General features: G+C 37.4%; 1 protein-coding gene across 2 annotated transcripts; it reads left to right on the top strand.

The window, feature by feature from the left end:
- triqk (triple QxxK/R motif containing) lies at positions 1-23784 on the top strand. 2 transcript variants are annotated; one of them, XM_088010238.1, is made up of 4 exons: positions 1-193; positions 3131-3201; positions 11563-11648; positions 21643-23784. In XM_088010238.1, the coding sequence occupies exons 2-4, from the start codon at positions 3141-3143 to the stop codon at positions 21748-21750; spliced, it is 255 nt and encodes an 84-aa protein (XP_087866364.1). In that variant the 5' UTR covers positions 1-193; positions 3131-3140; the 3' UTR covers positions 21751-23784. The 2 variants fall into 2 exon arrangements, with proteins under 2 accessions (XP_087866364.1, XP_014865228.1); XM_015009742.2 differs by having other exon boundaries at positions 3127-3201.

Genomic DNA, 23784 nt, shown 5'->3' with positions numbered 1-23784 from the left:
AATTATGTCCGTCACGTAAAGCAGGAATTGTTTCAGGAAGTAGTGATGTGTTGGCATTCTGGAGAAATTTGGATCGAAGTACATCTAAACAGACATTTCAACAGCTCTGCTTCCTCACGTACGTCAACCAGGGGAAGTATAATACAGAGGACCCTCGCCTAAATAACTCGTTTTCTCGACAAAAAGGATAACTGTAAGTATGCACGATGATGCAGTGAATAGAAGCTGTTGCAGTTAGAATGTGTTTGTTACCTTTTGGAAAGTTGTGTTATGTGCACATTTACTCTCTAGTTAATATAAATACTCGTATGTTGTAATAAAAGAAAACATTCTTAGCTATAGTTCACAGAAATATTATTAAAAGTGCAAATCATTACTTCTAAAAATAATTCACCCATTTAATAAATACATCTTTATAACGTCTTCTTTTTATTTAAGAGCTGTTATTTGCCAGACTCCATAACTCTATTTACTGCATTTTGTCAAACACAAAAAGTACCTTCTCTGATTTTTTGTTTGTGTTGAGCGCCTTTGGTCCCGCATATTCTCATGGAAATTGGACTCCTGGATCCTATGTTTGCTCTACAGCAGTTTTTCATGATCGAGTTTCTTGTGAGAGCTCTTTGATTGTCACAAACCCGTTAGGAGAGAGCCAGAAACATTGGTAAGGGGACATGGTTATGCAGATGTGCACACACACTTTCCCTTCAAATAGCAGAAATCCTGCTTCATTTTTGGTGGGCAAATATTATTATTCTAGTTCTGAAAAGACCCAGATACAGAATGTTTGATCTTGCAGTAAGATCACGGATTGGCTACTTGACTAGGTAAATGACTGCTGCAGGGGACCAACATGACATTAACGTGTTGTTTTTGGATGTATGAAGCTTACAACTTAATGAAAACAGAGACGTGCAGAGAAGCAGACGTAGAAATAAACTGCACTAAAAGGGACTTCTAATCTAATATTAGCTTTATTTTCAACACACTTTCTTTTTATTTTTAATGAACTCCACAAAAGATTCGGAAGCTCTGTAATGCTTGATCTCTCGCTCTCTTTTTTTTTGGTTAGATTTCACAGGATAAATAAGGAGATTAAAGTAACAATTAGGGACATTCTGGATCTGTTTCTTCTCTTTTCTTAATTTTTCAAATGTAATATTGAAGTATAGCATCAGGACTGAGCAATGCTGGACACTCAAAATCAAATGATTTGAACTCGAGGGGGGGGGTGGGGGGCGAGGGGGGGTTGGCAAAAAAACCTGATTTGGACATCCCTAAAATCTGAGGAAGTAAGATTGCACACGAAAATAAATGCTGCTGAATTTTTATTCTCCTTTTAAAGTGCAGGTATAATATTATCATGTTGCAAGACAGTAAAGCAGCTCAGTGCTTTCACTCTTTCTAACTTTAAATATTAAGGTTTTCAATTTTGTTTTTTTTCCTCTCTCTCCTGTTTCCTTTAACTTACTGACTGTGGTTTCCGACTGCCTCAGAACAATAGCTGCACATATATCCTTCTCCTCTTGCTAGCCCTATCGGGTTAGAAATGCGCTTGTGAACAATGTTGTTAGCAGGAGGTAAAACTCAGGTGGCAGCAGCAGCGGTCTCCCATGAGAAGGTATCAGTCGGGAGCAACAGCCAGCCACGCTACTTGAACATGCTAATTCGGGTTCTCTCTCTTCCTATTCCCCAGCTGCTTCTCCAGACTGTCCCGCTGCTTCTGTTCCTTTTGGATGCGGATAGTTGTTTTTCTCTATTCTCTCCATGTACTCACCTGCATGTACACATTTTCCTCTCTCTGACTTTTAAATACAATCATTTTATTTTCATTTTCATTTGTAGCTGTTGAGTACTATTTAGCTATGGATGGGAGCTATATTTAGCTCATCCGTACTTCTTGGTCCCTGTTGAAGAAATCATCCCCACAGAATGATGATGTTTGATTTGACGCCTGTGTGAAAAACTCCATCCTGTACTTGTTATAGCTTGTCACAATTCAACATTTCCCATATTTGTGGAGAGCATGACAAATGATTATCCTGTCAGCAACTGTGGATCTTTGCACTTTCCTTCTTCTGGCCAGTGAGTTTAGGTAGACGGCCTCTTCTTGGTACATTGGTGTTTTTTACTTTTGCATAGCAAACTATGAGACGTCGAAAAATTGGAATATTGTTTTGCAATGTAATTCTGTTTTAGGCTTCTCTAACTTTATTCCTGGTCTTTTCTATTGTGCTGCTTGGTCGTCGTAAAGCTGTTTGTTAACTAATGTTCTCTAACAAACTTCTGAGGCCTCCATAGAGCAGTTGAAGTTATTAAAAACACTTAAACTGTTTAATAATTATGCGACTCCTGAAGGCAATGTGTTTGCTGGATTTTATTCGGAAGTATCAGAAGATGTATCAGATGGCTAATTACAGATTTTTATTGTGGGAAATGTAAAAAAACAAAAAAACTTGTCAGTCCCCTGTCCTCACAGTGATCTTCTACAATGAATTGGGCCCTGAAATAATATCCCAATGAAATATATGGAAGGTTGTCATGTGATAAAATGTGAAAAAGTCAAGGGATATGAATGTTATTTTTAGGGCATTTTAAGTTTTAACAGTGGGGGAAAAAGAGCTATTAAAACATTACAAACATATGGTTTGACAACAATTCATAAACTACAGGGAGGTGTTTATGTCTTAACACAAATGTAGTCACCAGCAGGATACCGTCTGTATTATTCTTAGCTCTTTCTCTTTATATATTTTACCTCTGAGCTGTCAGAGTAATCAAAGAGAACTCATGGTGTGAAGAGAAACGGCGCTATGCTAAATGAGACCGATAGGAAGCTCACACTGCGAACCGAGCGCACATGGAAGGTGGTGAGAATTAATTTAATTATGTGCGCCAGATGTATGTGAAAAGATAAACCATCTGGCTGATCAAAACTGACTTACTCTGTCTCCGTATACGATTGTGCAATTACTTGAAGCTTTTCGGCAGATTTTGCGAGTTATGTTTTACCGCAGCAGAAAATGGATGAAGGAGCTAAATTTGATTAAGCTAAATGCTTAGGTGTGAGCAGTGAAAGCAGCTGTAAAATGGTCTTTTTTCCCCCCCTTTTTTATTTCCTCTCAGACAGCAGAGGAAGGATGGGCAAGAAGGATGCCGGTGCCACCAAGTTACCAGTTGATCAATACAGAAAGCAGATCGGTAAGTTTCCAGATGGATCCACATGACACAGTCAGTACGAATGTAGCAGAGATTTAAAGGAGTTGTTTAATTAATTTTAGAAGATCAAAATAAAATAGAGCTAGCATTTAAGTAACAGTTTGAAGAGATCGTGATATGCTTTTTGTAATTTTTTATTTTTTATAAAAGACATTATAGCAAGGTTATATAATAATCAAAAGACCAAGTTTTGAAAATGAGTTCCTGATGATCATCTGACTCACAAAGTTGATCTTTTACTTGTTGTTTTACTCTAAACTGTTGTGTTTAAATCATTCATAACTAACTATAATGTAGGTTTAATAAGAAGCTTTTAGGAAAGATTCCACAATTATCCCAAATATCCTTTTGTGGTTTCTGCAATTAAGTTTCATATTTCCAGAGTCCCAAAACATAGTTTTTGTTTTCTGTTGTGTGTTAGTTTCACATAATGTCAGGCGAGAACATATTTGCTCTCTTACTTATTTTTTCTGTTTTCACTTTTTTTGTCACATGTAAAAGTTTCAGATCATCAGATTTTTTTTAAAATATTAAACAAAGATAACTTCCACAAATATAAAATTGAGTTTTCAATCTATTATTTCATTAAATACTCACAGAAAAGCCATTCAAGTGTGGAAGAAGTGATGAAACCCCAAACCTAATGTCTGATTTTGCTGCCATTGCCAGCAAGAACAGCCATCAAGCATTTGTAATAACTGGCCTTAGGTGTTTTTACTGAAGAGTAATTTTAGTTCAGTCTTATTGGCAGAATTGGTTTCATCTCAGAATATCTGAAGTTTATTTCTTTACTTATTTAAGCTTGAATGGCCTCTTTAAGGTCATGCATCCTACCTGGATTTAAGTAATTACTCTTACCTGGTCTCTCCAAAAGCTTTATTTATTCAAGTATTGAAGTATTTCAGAGGAAGAGTTTCTAGTGATGATTTTAAATATTCAATTGTGACAAAAAAGATTGGATAAATACTTTCACAAAGGCCTATATCAAATTGGTTCACTGAAACTATTACGCCCTGGACACAGTTCTCTGTTGAAGGACGTTACTGTGCTTAAAGCACGGCCTCTATGATATTGTGTGTGCTGCTGTTTTGTTCATGTTTAATACTGCTTTAATTTGACAGTACTTGTGCTCATCATCCATCCAACCATAGTTTATGCCCCGTTCTCCTTAGGGTTCTGAGAGGGGCTGGTGTCATTGGGTTATTGGTACACCCTGGACAAAAATCCTGATTAAAATTATGCAAAAGATTTGAATGAAGTACTTGTATACCCATGGCTCATGCCAAATCCTTTGTGCTGTTTTTTTTTTTTTTTTCTCTCTCTGCTAGACTGGATAATTGTGAGAATATGCATTAACTTATAAAATAAACCTTGAAAACTGTTTTTAATATTTATTAAAAATACAGTTTTATTATCTCATTACGTGAGGTACTTCCAGAGTCCTGAGACAAAGATGATTTCCCCCCCTCCCCCTATTTAATGGAGAGACATCCATGGTTGGTTTTGATCAGCGACTGCGATCACTAGGCAACAACAACTGTATCTGTGCATGGTGAGCAGGAATTAATGATGCACAGCAGACGGTTTACATGCTGGTATAGAAAAAAGTGAAAGAATACACTGGAGTTGCGACAATGCAACAATCTTCTGATTGAAAAATAGGGATTAGTGGAATCTACTTGCTGGAAATATATTTCAACATATTTTGATTACAGATATTTTCCCCAACATATACAGTCTTGTGCAGTTCTTACATGTGTCCATGTTCACACGCTTCATTTTTCACTGAAAAACAAAGTTGATTAATTAAAGCTAAACATAAAAACACCACCTTGTTTTAGTCATAAAATAAAAGACATCAACATAAATTCATATTCTGAGGGATAAATTTAGGACGCCACACTATTGGGATGTTTTATGCCATTGTCATGTTGTAAAGTACAGTTCTGCTTCAGCTTGAATTTTTTTTTTTTAATCCCAGATGTCAGCTGTTTAATCAAGTCTAATTTGCCGTTGTTTTGGTTCATACATGTACTGCCGCACTGTAGATCTCCTCCTTGCTGTCTTTTTAAGCAGAAAACCATTATGCTGCCTTGTTTGCTATGCTATAGAGCCTCAAGGCACTTAGGCGAATGCTTATGCATTTCCCGGTTATGTTTTTCTTGTCCTTTTTTCTATACTAATGTTCTTGCTGTTTAGGTGGTATAAAAATTTCTTCTTGGATTATAACAAAATATAAATAACATTAAAAAGAAGTGCTTGATGAGATGTGAGGCCTTTAAATATGTATAGCCTTCATACAAATACCTCTCATCAAACAGGTTGAGAAGGGGTCTCAATTTATTTGTTTTCATTCACTGAAAACAAAAGAAAATAAAATCCACATGCCACGATTTACATTTTTTATGGCCGTTCTACAGAACAGAAGAATCGCACATATATGCATGCAACTTATTTAAGTGCCTTTAAAGGTAAACCTTCCCAAGAGACGCACATTCTCCCGAAGATGTTTTCAGCTACGTCTTTGTTGCACCATTTATTGTATTGTTCTGACACACTTCCCCTCAGCGGATGATTGCTTTTTGCCCCCCTGCTGATTCACGTCCTCAGATTATTCTGTTGTTCCCGGTGTTTCTTTTGTGTTAACAAGAGTCACTGAGGTCTTCATCTTTATTAAGCAAAATAATTTTTAGTGGCTTGTTTTGCAATTGATTTATTTTTTTTTAACTATTTTATTGTTAACCTGTGATTTTCTTTCCTATTGTTGAAGGAAAAAAAAAAGACTTTGTATTCAGACTAAAATATTTGTTTTTCTGCGTCTTGCGACAGCCTGTTGAGAAATGTCCATTCTTTCTTCACTCTGCAGGCTCTGTTGTGTTTTCATGTAGTGACAGATGAATAAGACAATTTAGTCTCCTGATATATATATATATATATATATATATATATATATATATATATATATATATATATATATATATATATATATATATACACACACACACACAATGGCATAAATATATATATTTGCCATTATGCTAAATCGTTCAGGTTCAACAAACATAACAAGCTCAGCTCCTGCAGTCACATTGAAGAAGAAGTGAAGAAAATTATATTTTCTTTCCTTCTCTTTTTATTTGTTGTGTTTTGTGTGTGGTGCTTCGTGGCACATTAAAGTTTTGTCCTATTATGTCCTATTATACCACTGTTTAACAAGAAGGCTTCAAAACAAACACAAAAAGTGTGTAGTCAATGTGGAAAATTGCTATCTTCTACGATAGCGCAAATTTATCTAAGAGATGGAATTGGCGGCATGTAGTATTTTGAAATGGTAAAATGTGGCTTATTCATTTATCAGTACTCTGGAGTGATTGCTGAGCTGCACCATCATCTCTGCTGGAGTGCTTTTGCCATAGCTGATGGCCAATCAAAGGCTGCTGTTGACACTTTCCTTCTAAATACCATTATTAACCTTGTTATAATTGACTGGCCTCTGGGTGGGACGTGTATTTATGTGGAACTGCAAGTGTTTACTCAGTCCATTCGGTAATTCCTGCTGCCTGTTGAAAACTTCTGGAAGTTGTCCATGCAGATGGACGCCTATATTTCAAAGTTGATCAAAGTGGACATGTTGAACTCCAGGGTTGGCTTGGTGATAAAATCTCTACTGTGTGCTTGTTGCATGTGTAGCATAGTTATGTTAACCGTCATACTTTAACCTGTCAAAAACTTTCACCCATAATTTTATACACTTGGAAAAAATATGTAATATATATGTATAAGCTGTGTATGTTAGACATAACTCCTCTCATTACCGCAATGCAGTGAATCAGTACTTGCTCTGTTACATGAACAGAGTTGTAAGCATTTCACAGGGTCAGGATTTATAAAGACTCAGCAGAAAAATGTTCATTCCAGCTCAAGATTGTAAAAAGAATCGGCGAGATCTAATCTCTCAAATTAAGAGTTAGCACTAAAATGTATTTTCTACAGATGAACCAACACAAACCAAATACGTAACTAGCAACCAAGCCAGTAACGACACTACTTCTTAATCTACTGCTCCAGATTAAACAAAATCTAATTAATAATAAAGCTATGTCCTAGTCGGAATATTGTTGCAGAAACGTATAATTGTTCTGGGTTATGGAGCACGGCCAGACTTATTGGAAAATGCAAACTGATCTGAAACCCCTCAACTAATTTTTCAATTGCCTGATCCCATTGGCAAATGACCCGTATTCTCCTGAGTATAACTGGATGAGCCTTCAGCCAGTCAGAGGAAAATGAACATGTCATGTAGGGCTGCAACAGTAGTAATCTCATTTCCTTATCATTCAAACAAACTGTGATATTCTTAGATGTCTGCTCCTGTTCTGGTTTCAGTTAAATAGCAAATTTGTATGATATGCAAGTCATACACCCCTTCCTACTCCTTCCCCCGAGTGCTCAATCAAATGTGATTAATTTTAGCTAATACCCCCTACCTGTCTCATTATGCTAAGCAGAGGAATGGATCAAGATAAAAACTAATTTCTCCACTCTCTCATCAGACACCATTTAAATGCAATGTCAAGCCAGCAGAGGGGGGGAAGGACACGAAACACTAAGTGGATTGGCAGGCCAAGCCACTTTTATCCTCCTACTCTTCCTTTGACATTTAATTAGAGATTACTTCAGCGGCAGGTACGGTCATACTCCATTTGAGCCAGGTTGCTAGTTCTACACCTCGACTTGAACCCATCAACTTCCAAAACCTACCATGAACTCACCTGATCTTAAGACTTTGATGGTCTTTTCAGACCTGGCGTTAACATGTGTCATAGCTAATCCAGGCACTAGAAGACCAAGACATTAGCACAGCTGTGATTCACATAAGCAGAGATAACTTTAACTGTAGCCAAAATTTAAAAAAAAAAAAAAAAAAAAAGATGTGAGCAAGTCTGGTGAGATCCATCCACAGGAAGCAGGAGTAGATTAACATTTTATCTTATTTAACTGATTAGTCTTTGACATTTCTAATCAAAGAGCTTCTCACACTGTGTGAGTACACAGATCACTCCCTTGTTCCATGTTTTTTTTTTTTTTAACTGCACCTCTCCTCAACAGGTTGTCAACTTGCTTCCCTGCTCTGTGTGAAGGAGTTGTTGAACCAGTCACTGAATAAGTGCAGCTTCTGCATGAGCCTCAGCTTCCCCTGACTCCGAGGATCTTATAAACCCAAACCCTTTTAGCTGCTGGTTGTCTCTTCCTTCCCCTCCCTTTTCTACTCCTCCTCCTCATCTGTAAAAGTAATGCCAGGGCTCGCGCATGACAGCTTGACAGATACTTTCTGCATTCACGTCTCCAGCTGAAAAACTCTGCACTTTTCGGGTAACTTTTCGGTCGCCTAGCAACTATTTCCAGTTTTGGGTATATTTGCATGGATGCACTCTTCTCCCCTTTTCTGCTCTACACAAACCAAAGCAATTGCAGGTCTGAAAACCCGTCCTACTCGGATGCGGTGCAAATCTGCAACATTTAAATCCTCATTTACCACATCTGCTAGTCCAGTTGTCTTGCATAGGAGCATAAAACCTGCTTAAAACATCTGCTTCATTTTATTAGTGAATAAGAACCACCTGGTTCTTATGTTTTTTTTTTTTTTTTGTTTTTTCATAATACAGCCACTTCTTGGCTCTTGCCAGCACTCACACAGAACATAAAGTTGTAAAATGGAGTGACTTTTTGGAGTAATAAATAACCAGAGGGGAGAATAAAATGATAAAAAGGTATGCCAGGTTTATTTTTCTTGTTCCACATTCTGCATGACCTAGCAATTTGACAAAACATAATCAAAGTAATTAGAATTAAAATATTGTGTGTGTGTGTGTGTGTGTATGTGTGTGTGTGTATATATATATATATATATATATATATATATATATATATATATATATATATATATATATATATATATATATATATATATATTCACATTCAGTTTATAAATATATTAAATGTGTCAAAACAAACCCATATTGGTAGATCTGCAAATACAAACTATACACCACGTGTTAAGGGATATACACTGTTGTTTTTACAACCTTTAAAATCAAGAAAACAAACTGAGTCCAGTGTACAATTTTCTCTCAAGACACAGTGGATCCATATGACACATCATTATTCACATATGGGACTCCATTCTATTTTTAAATAGAAAACATTTTGTTGGAATAAAGTGCATTTATAATTGGCTTGCTTACTTAAAAAAAAACAAGCAATGGAAATGGTTATGATTCTTCGTACCTTCAATAATTCTAGGATTTACTGCTCCTCATCAGCAACAGATGAAGATGAGTTGATTTGGCTGACTTTTTTCTTTGTTTTTTTTACAGTGTCTCGGTCTCCACTGCTTTCTGATGCGATTGTACATTCAGTTGTTTGCGGTCTGCAAAGCTTTGTAGCGTTTGTGTGAATAGCGAGGTGAGAGCAATTCTCTCCAACCAAATTCCCCCTTTCCATTTTCTGTCAAGTGAAGGAGACATCCAGTGCCCCCTAATGAATTCCCACTTGCTCACTGTCTGCTTCTGGCAACACGCTCCCCATTTTTATTAGTCCCACACAGAGTCAGCGGGAGGCGAAGGAAGGGTGTAGCACCTGAAGGAATGGAAAGAGAAAGGGAGGCGGAATGAATTTGAAATTTCAGAAAAAGTTACAGGGGAGAATGATGAATATAAACCACACACAAAAAAAAAACATGGTCATTTCTCTTTACTACCCATATAATAGAGAGAAAACTTGATTTTAGAATCTTATGCAAATTTCTATTTATTTTTCGCCTTTTTATTGGTGCAAAAAAAATAAATAAATAAGGATATTTTCTTCAAACTCTTTCTCCTGGATTATGCTTCCATCCTAAATGAAATTAGACTGTTCTCTGCATGTCACATGCAGGAGTCCTCATGTGACATTACAAAGGATGTTTTTCTGCTTGATACTAAAATACTGTTATTCTTCTGAGGCTTTAGCGATAAGTGCTAAGCTGTTTGTATTTATTGTTATGGAAGTGAAACAGACTCAACTTTACTCTAAAATAATTGATTTAACATTGTTTTTTCAAAACGTGATGTTGATAATAACCCCTGACCAATCAGAACTCATTCCTGTAATGGATTTTAACCATCACCTCAACTCATTTGTCAAAGTTAAGTTAATTCTGTTATACACTGTATTTGGTTTCAGGTATCATATCAAAGTTTACACCATGTTTAAGCATGTAAATTGTTCACACGCTATCCATCTCTACTGCTTTTCTTCACAGTACATACTAAAGTGGAGGCCACAATTCTAGGGTGTCTTATTTTACTTTTCACTTATTTTACCAGACAGAGGTTGCACTGACAGGAAATGGACAGTCCTTTGCAAGACTGGCCTTAAGAAAAATGCACGATGATTTAATTTATGTGAGAACCTGAACTAAACTTCTACACCAATTTTGTGTTTGTCAAATTATTGACAAAAGTTTTTGACAAAATTTGAAACACCAAACGACTCTCTCTCACAACTACAACCACTCAGTGTTCAGTAAGTTGCTGGCTTTCAATGTTCGATGTTACCAAGGCTTTGCCTCATGTTAATCATATTTGCACTTGCTTTGCCACTTGGCAAGTTTGCCTATAAATATCAGTTGTGGGAGTCAATCCCAAAAGGATGTCAAGTAAGCTTAGGTGGGTGTTTCAGATTAGAAAGATTTTGTTCCATTTGACAGACACTGAGTTATAGACATGAAAAACATGGGTGTGTGCAGTACGCCCGGGACAGCACGTCAGTCCATCACAGGGCAACACGGGACAAACACTCAAACGTAAAGTCAACGTAGAGAGACCAATTAAAACGACAAACGTGGTCGTATTAATTTCACTGAGGGAGGAAGCCAGAGTACCTGGAGAGAACTCATCCATTCACAAGGACATGCAAACTCTAGAGAGAGAGAGCCCTGGTCAGGATTCAGACTCGGGTTGCTGCAATGCCAATCACGTTTCCACTATTTAGGCCTTTTTTATGTGCTATTATTGGTTAAATATTTATTTTAATGTATTAATGTTTCATTCACGACTGTTGGTTTACATTTATCTTTTACGGTTTGAAGCAAAAGCTTGTTTAAACTACACCCAAAATTTTGGGCAATTCATTTCTAAATTTTCCATATCTAGTGGTTTCCTACCTTACGCATACTGATGCCGGCGGGAACGTGCCGCCTCATAGACCCGTTTTTTTTTTTTTTTTTTTTTTCCCTCCCTCATACGTTCACTCACTGATCTGTTTTTTTTTTTTTTTTTTCTTGTGTTCTCTAAATTTTAGGCAAGCAGGACTACAAAAAGACAAAATCTGTCTTAAAAGCGACACGATTGAAAGCTGAAGCAAAGAAAAACTCCTCCGGATTTAGGGTAAGATTGCACAACCTCTCTGTCTCCTCCAGTGTAATTTGAGTGTATATTACACTCCAGTCTGCCTGTTTGTCTCAGTCTATCTGGAATTCCTCTCGTCTGCCTGCCTACCTTCTTTTTTTTATTTCTATTTGTCTGTCTAACCGTCTGATTGAGAGTGTGCCTCTGGCTCATTTTTAATATTCCCGACTCTTTACTGTACTGGCTCAGGAACTCACTGTAGGCCTTTTGGGAAGGAAATGATATGTACCAGATTCACCTGTAATTATGTGATGTGGCCCCCACACCCACGGAAGAATTGTGGGCTTCAAAGGAAATTGCAATGTTCTACATGGTATGAAAAATGCAGCTGTGGTATTGTGTATACAGGAATGCAAAACGTTTCTCTAATAGTAGGGAAGCGCCGCAATATTCTGTTTGTCCACGTGCAACAGTCTGAAAGACGCTACGGAGCTATTTTAAAGGCTGTGGGTCAAAACTGTGGGACGTCATCACCCTTAAAAGTTCATTGTGATATTTGTTGTTATTACTAAAAAGTAAAGATGAAAATTGTGTTAAAGTCTCTGCAGTCTTTTTGGCAAATTAAATTGAATAACAACATGCTGATTATGATCTAGGCTGCCATAGGACACCGGCTACATTAAGTTGTGCAATTGTATTATTAAGCAGCACACAGTAGCCTCAGTTCAGGGCTCTAGAGTGCCACCAATTTGGCGCAGCTGTTCATGTACATGTCTGTGTCATGTGGGCCAGGCTAGTCAGATATACAGAGTAGATGCAGCGCAGACGAGGAGAAAATATGGAAAAGTCGAGGCCTGAGCAGTCCAAAAGTCATTACCATTGCCCCGACACAAAACCATCAATCTTCCATTTTGTGTGTAACATTCATGGATACGTGGGTGTTTTAACACCGCTTTTTTTTTTTTTCAAGTGAGAAAACCGCCCTTCCAGTCCAGTCGCCCCAGATTGTGCTGCTAATAGTTATGGCATTATATTTGTGCCACCGGCCTGAAGGCTCACTGAGACTTCACTTAGAGCACATATCTAAGTGAAGAAACAATTTGTGGTGAGTGTGTTTTATATCTCAAAACGCTTGGGCCTGGTGTGTCCTGGCACCCGATCCCCTCCAGCTCTCCTCCTTGGCCTGACGCCTGCGTCCGCAGAGTGTATGTAAATGAGCAGTTCGTGAACACCCCAGCCTCCCTTTCACCAGTTGTTTTTCTTTAGCCAATTAAAAAGTTGTTCTGTTTACACTCATAACAAGCCAGCCCCTTCTTTTCCTCATTAATGCCTCAGCGAGCCACAAGGAGCTTAAAGAATGAGCAAATCACATCCAACATTACACACTGGGTGAAATGGTCAGGTTTTAAAATATGCATCTCTTAGACATGCAGGGCCTCATTAACCACGTCTTTAATCCAATTAGATTAGTCCATATCTTGAAATATTGATATCAGTCATGAATAATTTATGTTTTTCGTGCCCAAGACGAGGGGGAATTTTCAGAGGTCGGATTAAAAATACCTCCGGGATGAGGATATTAAACTGACTTGGACCTCTTGGCCGAGAGTTTGATTGAAATTCCGCCTAAATGTAATGGATATTTGGTCATGCTTGCTTTCCCATCAAGTTCTTTTTAGCATGATGTTAAGTTGAAAAAGTGTTTCTTTTTTTTTCTGCTTTCACACAGCCTTGCGTTGAATTCTGAAAGCTTTCACTGGCCTCTACATCTCTGGCTGACGGCATCAAATTTCCATTGGTGCTTGTACTTTAGGTTTGGGTGCAGGAGTATGTTTCAGGTGTACCTCAGTGAATATTTAAAAAAAAAAAAAAGTTAATTTATTTCAGTAAATAATTCAAAAGATAATTAGTAGATTTATTTGATATACCTCAAGTGACGACTAACGGTTAATGAAAACTGAATATTCAGTTTTTCAGAAAATACGATTACAAAAGACTCAATATTTCAGAAATGCAGGCCTGCTGAAAGCTACCTCCATGTGCTGTACAGCTTATGCAACCTGTACTTAACATCCATGTGGTGTAGCTTGGAGACAATCTGACTTTATCATCTGCTTCAATACCCAAATGGCGTACCCGAATAATCACCGAATGTTGAAACTTTACACTGGACCTGAGGTGAGGCACAGTCTGTGCCTCTAGACTCTAATCTCAGTCTCTGGGACATTGATTTCCAAATTAAGTGCACAGTTTGCTTTCTTTTGAAAAATGATCTTTGGACCAGTTAGGCTAAAAAGTGCCTTTCTTCTTATCCTGGGTTTTTGATGTTTTTGTTGGATCAAAACAGTGGCTAAAAACAAGGATTGCAACACTTGCTCATGAATCTTGACCAAACTGCTCCCAACCCTTCAAAATGACTCATCATCTCAAGACGTGCTGGACAAAGAGCCAGCAGCAGGTTTATTCAACCACGTTGTCTTTATTGCATATTGCTGGAAGCTATTTCTGCTAGTTATCGTTAAGGTCATATTACCTCCTCCATCAGAAGTAGTAGGTCTGGGTTCACAGAATTTATTCAATTAGGTCTTATTGTTTGTTTAGTCAAGTATTTTTTTTTAATTATTATTAATTTGGTTAATCAGGGCTACGAACTAACTGTGTTGCCCCATTTCCACCTTTTAACCAGATGTGTGGTAAAAGTGTCACTTTGGCTTGTGATGCTTAAATTTGTCGCGATAACTTTACGGTAAGAATCTGGTGTTAACTCTGAACTGAGATGTTGATAGCTGCATGTCACCATATTGGTTAAGATTTTTTTTCAGGCCTTATCTTTTATATATTCTCTCTCCTCACCCGCACTTCTATGGAGAGCCATTTCAGCCAAAATTAAATAAATAAATAAATGGGTGAAATAAATTAAAAAATGAGTAAAATAAATCAATAAAGAAAATGAGTGAAATAAATAAAAAAATAGTTAAATAAATAATTTAGCTTTTTCATAACCCAATTTTTCATTTATTTATTTTTCATATTATCAATTTCTCTTTTTCATTTATCTATTTTTCATTTATCTGTTTTTCATTTACCCATTTTTCATTAATCTATTTTTCATTTAACCATTTTTTAATTTAGCTTTTTCATTAACCCAATTTTTCATTTATTTTTTTTCATATCAATTTCTTTTTCATTTATCTATTTTTTATTTATCCTTATCCATTTACCAATTGTTCATTAATCTATTTTTCATTTAACCACTTTTCAATTTCCCTTTTTCATTTATTTATTTTTCCTTTATCCATTTAACCATTTTTCATTAAACTATTTTTAGTTTAATTAAAAAAATTAATCTAATTTTTTAGATTAGATTAATTTTAAAAAATAATCTAAAAATAATTAGATTAATTATTTTAGATTAAAATAAAATAAAATAATCTAAAATAATTAATCTGTAGAAAAGTAGTTAAATGAAAGTGGTTTCATTTAACCACTTTTCAATTTCCCTCTTTCATTAACCCAATTTTTCATTTATTTATTTTTCAGATTATCAATTTCTCAGTTTCTCTTTTTCATTTATCTATTTTTCATTTATCAGACATGCAGGCATGGAGAATCTGGCAGCTGTCAGGGCAGCCTGTCTCAGGGCTGTCCTAGTAACAGGACAGTCTGGATAAGTTGGCAAAACGGAGGATGGAGGCAGGGCAGACAAGCTAAGAAAGTGCCTGACGAACAGTAACTATTTATTATGTTTCCTGCTCAAGTAAACAACCTGCCTGAAGTATTAATGAAGACACCAGTGCACTCGTTCTGCGTGGTTTTGCAAAAATAACATGTAGCTGAAATATAAGTCCTCTTCCCTGCGTTGGGATCTGACAGCAGTGAGGAAGAAACTGGCAAGAAGATCAGTCTACGGTCTCTCCCTTCAGATTGCCTGGAGAAGAAGCAGAGCCTTCAGAGTAGCTCCAGCAGCATTCTCCTGCAGCACAGGAAACAAGCCTCCTGCCTCGTCTAATTGGCACAAACAACCTTCTGTTCACTTCTGCACAGCTTTTCCCGCAGTCTTATTTAGCTGCCGAGTCTGGAAAGTTGGGTAGGGGAAATTGCTCATAGAATTGGCAGAGGATGGAGAGTACAGATGATGACTCTGGGTATACTCCATCTGTCATTTGTGAATTTGTGTTGTGTGGAAACTAAGTTGCAGTTCTTTATTTGTTTTTTTTTTTTTGTCTGTTTTGTAAAGGTAGTGAAGATAGAAAATAAGTACAGAGTGTCGATTTGGCATTGGTAACTGGCCAACAAGAAAATTACTACTGCGGGTGGCAACACAAGGTAAACTAAAGTAAATATTTCTAAAATATTGCAAAAAGCATACCAAGTAGGAAATAATTTGGTCAGGTTTTAACTAAAGTGTAAATAAATCCCTACAGATAACCAGTCTAAATAAGTTCCTTAGGTAATTTTCCTTTTGGTCAGTATATCTTGGTAAATGTATATCACACAACCCAGCATTTGGGTGTAAACTCAGACACACACCTTTGACCTGTCACACAAGACATGCTACGTGCGAAATAATTCAACCTGGCTTTGGCGCCGGGAAGGGGAGGCGGATGCGTACAAAATGACTCAATTTAGTTTAATCATGCTTCTCCGTCAGTGAGAGCCGATTTCTGTTATCCCACGATGTATAGGAGAACCTTTAATCACTTCACCCCCTCACCTCCTCTTACTTTCTAAAATTGTGCTCTGTTCTGTTTCCTTTGGTGTTTGTTATGTGATTTGCAGGCTTATTTGTGTTAGCATTTGCAACTGAGGGGTATTCTTTGTAAATATTCTCTTAAGATTGTGGATACTCGTCTTAACTCGGAGATTCCCAAAAGGTTGCCAACATTTCTGATTCAAGGGTTGAAAAGTATGTTACTGTCATACCTTCTCCCTCCCTGTTTTCACAATGTAAGAAAGTAAATATTGATTTATTTATTTATTTTTTTTTTTGACATGTTGAATGTAGTTGTAGTTTATTTGAACCCTTTCATGCATGAATTATGTTCCTTTGTGTCAGGATTTTTTTTTCCAATTTTTTATTTTTATTTTCTTAAAGCATAAAAAAAGGTAGGAATTTTTTATTTTTTTTTAGGCGATCAATTGTAATTTTCTCCAATAACAAAGTTGTTATTTGAAAAATACATCAGTAGTATTGTTCTTTAGGGGTTATCTGATGTCACAATATTTTTTTTTTTTACCTGCAAGAGTCGTCTGCAGTAGAAGGAGGGACCGGGTCGGTCGGCGTGCTTTTTTGTCTGTCGGCCATATTGGATTTAGCAAAAATAATTTCTTGCATTTGCAGCTGGTGGTCAGTAGTTGATAATGTATTTTATGATGCATTAGTGTCCACTTCAGTGGTCTGTGTGCATTTATAACATAAAAATCCACGAGAAGCACAAGAAAATGTCTTTTAGATAGCTGTCCACTGTAGTGACCACTATGCATGAAAGGGTTCTTAACCTGTTTTGGAGAATATGAAGAGTTAGTCTTGCCCATATTTCATTTATATTCCATAAATGGCTTAGATTAGAAAAGAGAGATTTTTTTTATGCCTCCTTCAAGTTAAATCAAAATTAGCCAGTCAGAGATTGGGTAAAAGCCAGACATTTAAATCACACGGAAAGAAACTCTAAAATAATTTGTGTGTTGCTTGAACTCGTGGAGTTCAACTCGTGCTTTGTGACTGCAGGACAGATGCCCCAGCAGCTTCTGCGTCTATCCACTTGCAGACACAAACAAACGTAGGTGCGTCCAGATTGATGTACACATTCCCACACAGGCTCGCACAAACAAACCCAGGAGGGGGAATGAAAATCAGACCAGATGAGAGGACGTCTGCTGAGCTGTGGCTCGTCGCCAGGGCGACGGGCACTTGCGCTCCCAGCACACTGAGTTTGCTGCAGCTGCCGCCGGAGCTGAGGGAGCCGTGTGATGAAGATGATGATGTGCTCAGGCCCCCATCCAATGGTCTCCATCAAAATGTGGGCAGAGAGGCTGCGAGTTTGTGTCTGAGGGTGTGTGTGTGTGTTCTTGTGTTGCCGGCTGCACACGCAAGTGTTTGCGGGCCTCGACTCAGTGGGCCGCTCTCCTCGAAAACAATGATCTCAATCAAGTGCAGGTGCTTTGTACGACTTGAGTGTTTGCAGCGAAACCCCTCCAGCTTGTTTTCATAGTCGAGTTACTGTAACCAGCTGTTCTCATAAAGAAGTAGGGGGAGGGAATAATATCGCGTCTTCTTTTGTTTCGGCAGATTTGGTAAAACGTGTGTATCTGGAGCGAACTGCTTTTTTTCTGATGTGTTTTTTTTTTTTGTCAAATAGCTTCTGTCTTTATTATATTTTCAAAGCTGCCAGCACAGAAAAGAGAAAAGCAGAAAACAATCAAGGCTCCGCGATTTGATCACCCTTTCCTTTTTCTCCGAGGCCCGGGCAAAATGGAAAAGTAAATCAAGCGGCAGGAGCCCGGCGGGTAATATATGAAGCTAAAGTGCATGAAATTTAAAAGTTTTCCAATTAAGAGAGGACTTTAAGCTGTTTGGTGGCTGCTGGGTTGGAGATAAATGCGGGCCAAGGCTAATGAAGACCAATGCGGCTGATGACAAGACGCTGCAACGTGTACACAGATAGCTGGGTTGAGGCTGATGCTTTTTAATTGTCAAGCCCCCAACCCCCATCGTCTTAGTCAGAGAGGAGTTATTATTATTAGCCCCCTGCCACCTCTCATTTGTGCTCAGTCTTATCTCTTTGTTGTTTTCTCTTTCATTCTGTTGTTTTTCATTTGTCATTTCTCTCTGCAATTTGGCCGTCGGGTCGAATTTGTATGGCGCTTTTTGTCTGCTTGCTAAATGTGTTGTTGTTTTTTTTCTTGTTTTTTTGTGTTTTGTTTTGTTTTTCTGTTTACTTTTGATTATGAAACCTGTGAACCTCCAGAGAGTCTAATAAGATTATAACCTTGAGTAAAAAAAACAACAAAAAACAGATTTTTACTGTATTTACTCAAACATTTAAACAAAAGAAAAGGTGCAAAACATGATTCACTTATATTATATTATATATATATATATATATATATATATATATATATATATATACACTATTCCTTATAATAGGACATTTCCAGGTATTTATTGATGATTTTAGCCCATTTTTAGGGGCTAAAAATAATTGCAGACTGCTCAAAAGTTGTCAGCCAGGTGACAGGCAGTACACAGCAACGAGTTGGGGAGGGGAAACGGGGCAGATTTAATCTATGTTTCACGTATCCATCAAAAACTCTGGTCACTGCTGGACGTTCTCTCTCATCTCACTTGGATCAGATGGAAGATGCTAAGAAACGGTGATATTTGAAAACCTTGGCGTGCTTCATACCATTAACCCGCCCATGCCTACAAACAGACCAATTGCATCAAAAATAATATTTAAAAAAAACAGATAAAAACTAAATCTAAAAAAAAAAACACAAAATGCGGAGGTTTTAATCATGTTATAACTTTGACTTTCCCAGGGTCACATTCGTTTTCTGAAAACTAAATGTTTCTTTTTTGAATAACCTTTAATCAGGCTGCACTCTGCACTCTTTCACAGCCCTCCAAGCTCTCTGGCGCTGATTAGAAAGTTTGCGGCTAATGAGTTCTCTTGATAAAGAATTACTGGCATTGTTCAATACTCTGAGTGCCCCTAATGAAACTCCAGCTGATGAAGATTGTAATCGTCTGAGCTGCACATAATGAACAAGCGCTCCAAATTCCCATTTTCAACTTGAATACCACTTTGTTGGAAAGCCTCAATTTGTTTGACAATTAACCAATAGAAAATCTTTAGAAAAAAAATTAGGCCATTTCTGTCGGGGGGGGGAAAAAAAAAAGTTTTACTGTGAAGATCAGAGGTGGAGTTCAGCGCCCTGGACGCTGAATTTCATGACTTGTGAAATTAGATTTTTATTTGAGTATTAATTTAAAACGTGTGCAGCGACTGCATCGCTCGTTTTGCAAAACTTAATTTTACAAGTACGTTCAGATGTTTTCTATATGGATCCACCACTGTTTTCTTCATCCGCTATTACTGGTGACCAGCAGGTGGAATACTGGAAAATAACCTTTTCCACCTGACAATTTAATGTATCAAAAATGTATAAGTCTATAAATGGCTCAGTTAAAGAAATGCATAAAAATCGAGAGGTTTGGGATTTATGCTTTGCTGCATTCACTTACTTCTTTTATAATACTTAATGGGGGAAAAAAAAACAACCTCTGAATCGACCAGGTATGGCAAAAACATGTGCATCTCTAATTCTTCCATCTCTCTGTAGAGGTTTTAATTGTAAGACGTATTGAGCCCTAGATTAGACTGCGTAACAGTTTAAAGAACAGCTGTGCAACTCTTATGATACTCCTGTTCTAGGGGAACATTAATGTTTTGACATCTTCAGCGGTTCTTCCTCAGAAGAAGAAAAACTAGAATTTGCCTTCTGAAGCTGTTCTGTGTTGAGTTGTGGGTGGATCACTGGCAGAGGAGCTGCAACAACGGAGTAAAAACACAACAGCGTGTTTTGAAAGCAAGCATCTGGGCTCAATTCAGATTTTTTATGAACTTTCCAGAAAGTGCAGCTTGAATTAAAAAAAAGCACGTGGCGTGTAAAATCTGTCTTGGTGAAAGTTAAGTGATTTGCTAATGCAGTTAATTTAAGGAACTATATAATATGCGTTTCCTGACCCACGTTGGGTCATGAGGTTTGACGTTTCTTCGAAACATGCAGATAGAATTTAATAATTGTAATGGAGACTGCATTTGCTGCAGTTTTTTTTTTTTTAAACAGTGTGCTTTGTAGAGTTTTTTTCCCCCTTTTTTAACTAATTTTCCATTCCCCTACTGTCTGTAGTGATGAGATAAACTTGGGTCGTGATCTGGCTTCGTTTGTCACAACTTCACCTCGTTTAAATGTCTTAATTGTTGCTCTGTCTGTGGAATTATTGCCTGATGTGGGCAAGTTTAGATCAATGCATTTGTCCTCGTTGCTCAAGAAGATCAACAAACATTGATCTAACTAAATGGTATGTTCTCCTGTCTTCCCCATCCTGAAGACTAAAAAATTGGCCTCGTGTCACATTTGCACATGCTTCAGCTTTAGTTGTTTTTTTTGTTGTTGTTGTTTTTAAAAGAAGAAATTGTTAAAACAGATCTCCTACAACTTTTTAATTATTGTGTAAAGGAAACGTTCATTAAAATCTTTCAGTAAAAGTCCATTATCATTGTACACATTTCTCTCATGAAATGAGCTTCGCAATTCCCCGTCTGTCACGAAGGGTGTTTGCATTTTTCCGTGAATTCCGAGTCTCCATCACCTACTCGCTTCCATTTCGCCGGGAAGATTTCCTGCCACGAATCGGCCGGGTGTGTTTGTGTCATTAATGCGCAGATGGAGCCGTCAGAAGCAGAACTCCCACTGCGGAGGCTTGTTTTTACTTAAAAGAAAGCAAAGCCATCTCCATGCAAACACACAGGTATACACAAGAAAACACATCTGCTTTCGTTTTGGCTTTCTGTCAGCCCAATAGCTTCTGTTTTTCCTCTGCGGCGGAAAGAATAAAGAAGTGATTATTATGGAGGAATCCCTTTAGAGCCGTGCCAAAAAGCGGTTAGATTCTGCACGAGTGTGTGTTCCCGTAAGTAAATTATATAATCTAAACACCATGAGTCCTTTGTACCGTTTGTCTGATTTTGCAAATAAAGATAGTTGGATGGACCTCTCGTGTTCTTCCGGACAGCATTCTCCAAAGTGGTGGTGTTCTTCTGAATCCATGCTGTTTCTCCTCAAAAGACATCAGAGAACCAAGGGACAAATCAATTTAGTGAAATGCCACTTTCATTTTTATTTATTTTTTTTTTTATTGCTTTTTATTTTACAGGCTTTTGTGCTGTGAAATTAGATGGAAAGCAAAATGTGAGTAGAAATTGCATAAATAAGTAATATGTAAACCTTTTCTTGTTCTCTTTAGGATGCCTTCCTGGTTGTTGCAGCGATTTTGTTCTTTGTGTTCTGCGTTTACGCCTTCTTCTACCTGAACCTGAGCACAGAGATCAACCTGGATCTGGACATGGATTAACGAGTTGTGGACAGCAAACCAAAGCCTTTGGTTCTTTCCTTTTATGGCCGAAGACAAATATGTGAAGTAGACGATGCCTTTTGCAAATTTGTTAGTTACTGCTCATTCAGACCCAGGTATAATTCCCCTCAGTTTTGGCTGTTTGAATATGGCAAGCAGTCATATTCTACACTTTATATGCAGTAAGGAGACTGTGACTCTCTGGGGGGTAAACACATCAAACGTTTGCAGTTTCTCGGGTTTGGTTCATTTTTACAATCGTATTTACTGTTTAGCCTTGAACAGTTTGTTTTCATCCTCTTAATTCAAAAGTATTTTTGAATTTGAATGAAATTTCAATACTTATACTCTGGAATACAAATGTATTGATTAGTTTTTTTCTGAGCCAATACCGTTTTTTGTTTTTTTTTTGTTTTTTTTCTTTTTCTGTGTGTGGTTTGGGTTTTTTTTATTCTGACCAATCTGTTTTTCGAAGGACTAAAACTCAAACCTTTGCTTTGTTTCAACAACTGAATGTAAACTTTTTACAAAGTAGATTTGTACAAGGAATGTACATTTAAAAAAAAAAAAGTATTTTAATTGTCATGCATTCAATTAATAAATTGCGAAAGAAATTCAAAATTTCAGTATCTGAACAAGCGACGAGCTTAACGAGAGGACTTCCAGTCGCTACGCCGATTGATTGGTGCGTCACTTCTGCAATAATTCCCCCTGCTAAATCTTTATACAGCAAAGACAATGAGCTTCTTTTTACACTTCTGAGCCATGCCAGTCATACCCTGCGCAGTCACGTCCCTTTGTTTTCCACCGCTAATAGAAAAATGTAAATCTGCCGCTGCTGCAGCTACAGACAAAACCCCCTTCCTCACATTCCAGTGCACAAAGCTTTCCTCGTGGATATCTCGAGATCACAAAGTGTGAGATTAGAATCCGCAAAGCCCTCGTCCTGATTGAACATGTGCGCAGAATACAGAACGCCACGGTGCACCTGCTGCACGCAGACAGACGCGTTCAGAACTGCTGCAAATGCAATCCTGTTCTTTTATTTAAACTGGAATTAAAGTGCTTAAAGAGTGGAGCAGAGAACCCAGAATTGTTTTTTTCCCCCCGTTTTATTTGTATTAAGACATATGAAGGTTGTTCAGAACTTATTTTTTCCACCACTTCTCTCTTTGTGCAGCTTGGCTCCAAGATGTAAGGAGTGACCTTCTAACCGCTGTTTAAGCCGAAGTTCTCCTATTCTGTTTTGTTATCATAAAGTAAGAAGTCGAGGGTTTCTGATGATAGTTTTTCCTGGAAAAGTTTTTTTTTCTTCTCTTTTTTTACTTTTTCTGTGAATCTTTTCGCTTGCTTCTTTATTATATTTTTTTGCAAAATACCACAAAAGGCAATACCAAATACATAAGCAGCCTCTCATTCCTAACCTTTTTTTTCTTCTTCTTCTTACCAATTGAATGAAGGTCTTAAAGTCTGAGTCTGATTGTGTTCTGCTGCCTTGTGAAATGTGAGACAGATTTTCCAGCTCTCAGCTTATGTTTTCTCCCACAACCTTGCGACCTCTTGTAAAAAAAAAAAAAAGACTACATGTCAACGAAACCATTATGATTAGAACACACTCGTACCCTCAACCGGGGGGAGGGGGCTTTTATCACGCTTTGGTACATCGGGACCCTCCTCCTCCTGCTCTGCGACTCGCTCACATGTGTAACAATGGAGAGCCGGGCCTAATAGACCTTCAAACATTGACACCTGTTATCTAAAAGCTCACCATTACAGCTACAAGAGCCCTGACATCAGAATAATGGAAAGACTCTCTGTGGGTTTTTTTTTTTTTCTTTGTATTGGTTCCGATGATATGTTTAATATTTGTGTAATGGTTTCTACTATTGTTAAGCCTGTTAGAAGAGTGCATGAACGTTACTGTTTTTTTTTTTAAAGGGTTGTGAATACTTTGGATTTTCTCAAATTTTCTATTCTACTGCGGAATGTAAATTGATCTGCTGTTAAATAAATAAAAAAATTACTGCCTGATAA

Source organism: Poecilia mexicana, unplaced genomic scaffold (genome assembly GCF_051168715.1).
Source record: "Poecilia mexicana isolate PSO_F unplaced genomic scaffold, ASM5116871v1 scaffold_11, whole genome shotgun sequence".
In the NCBI taxonomy this organism is placed as follows: domain Eukaryota; kingdom Metazoa; phylum Chordata; class Actinopteri; order Cyprinodontiformes; family Poeciliidae; genus Poecilia; species Poecilia mexicana.
This window is presented reverse-complemented; position numbering and strand designations above follow the sequence as displayed.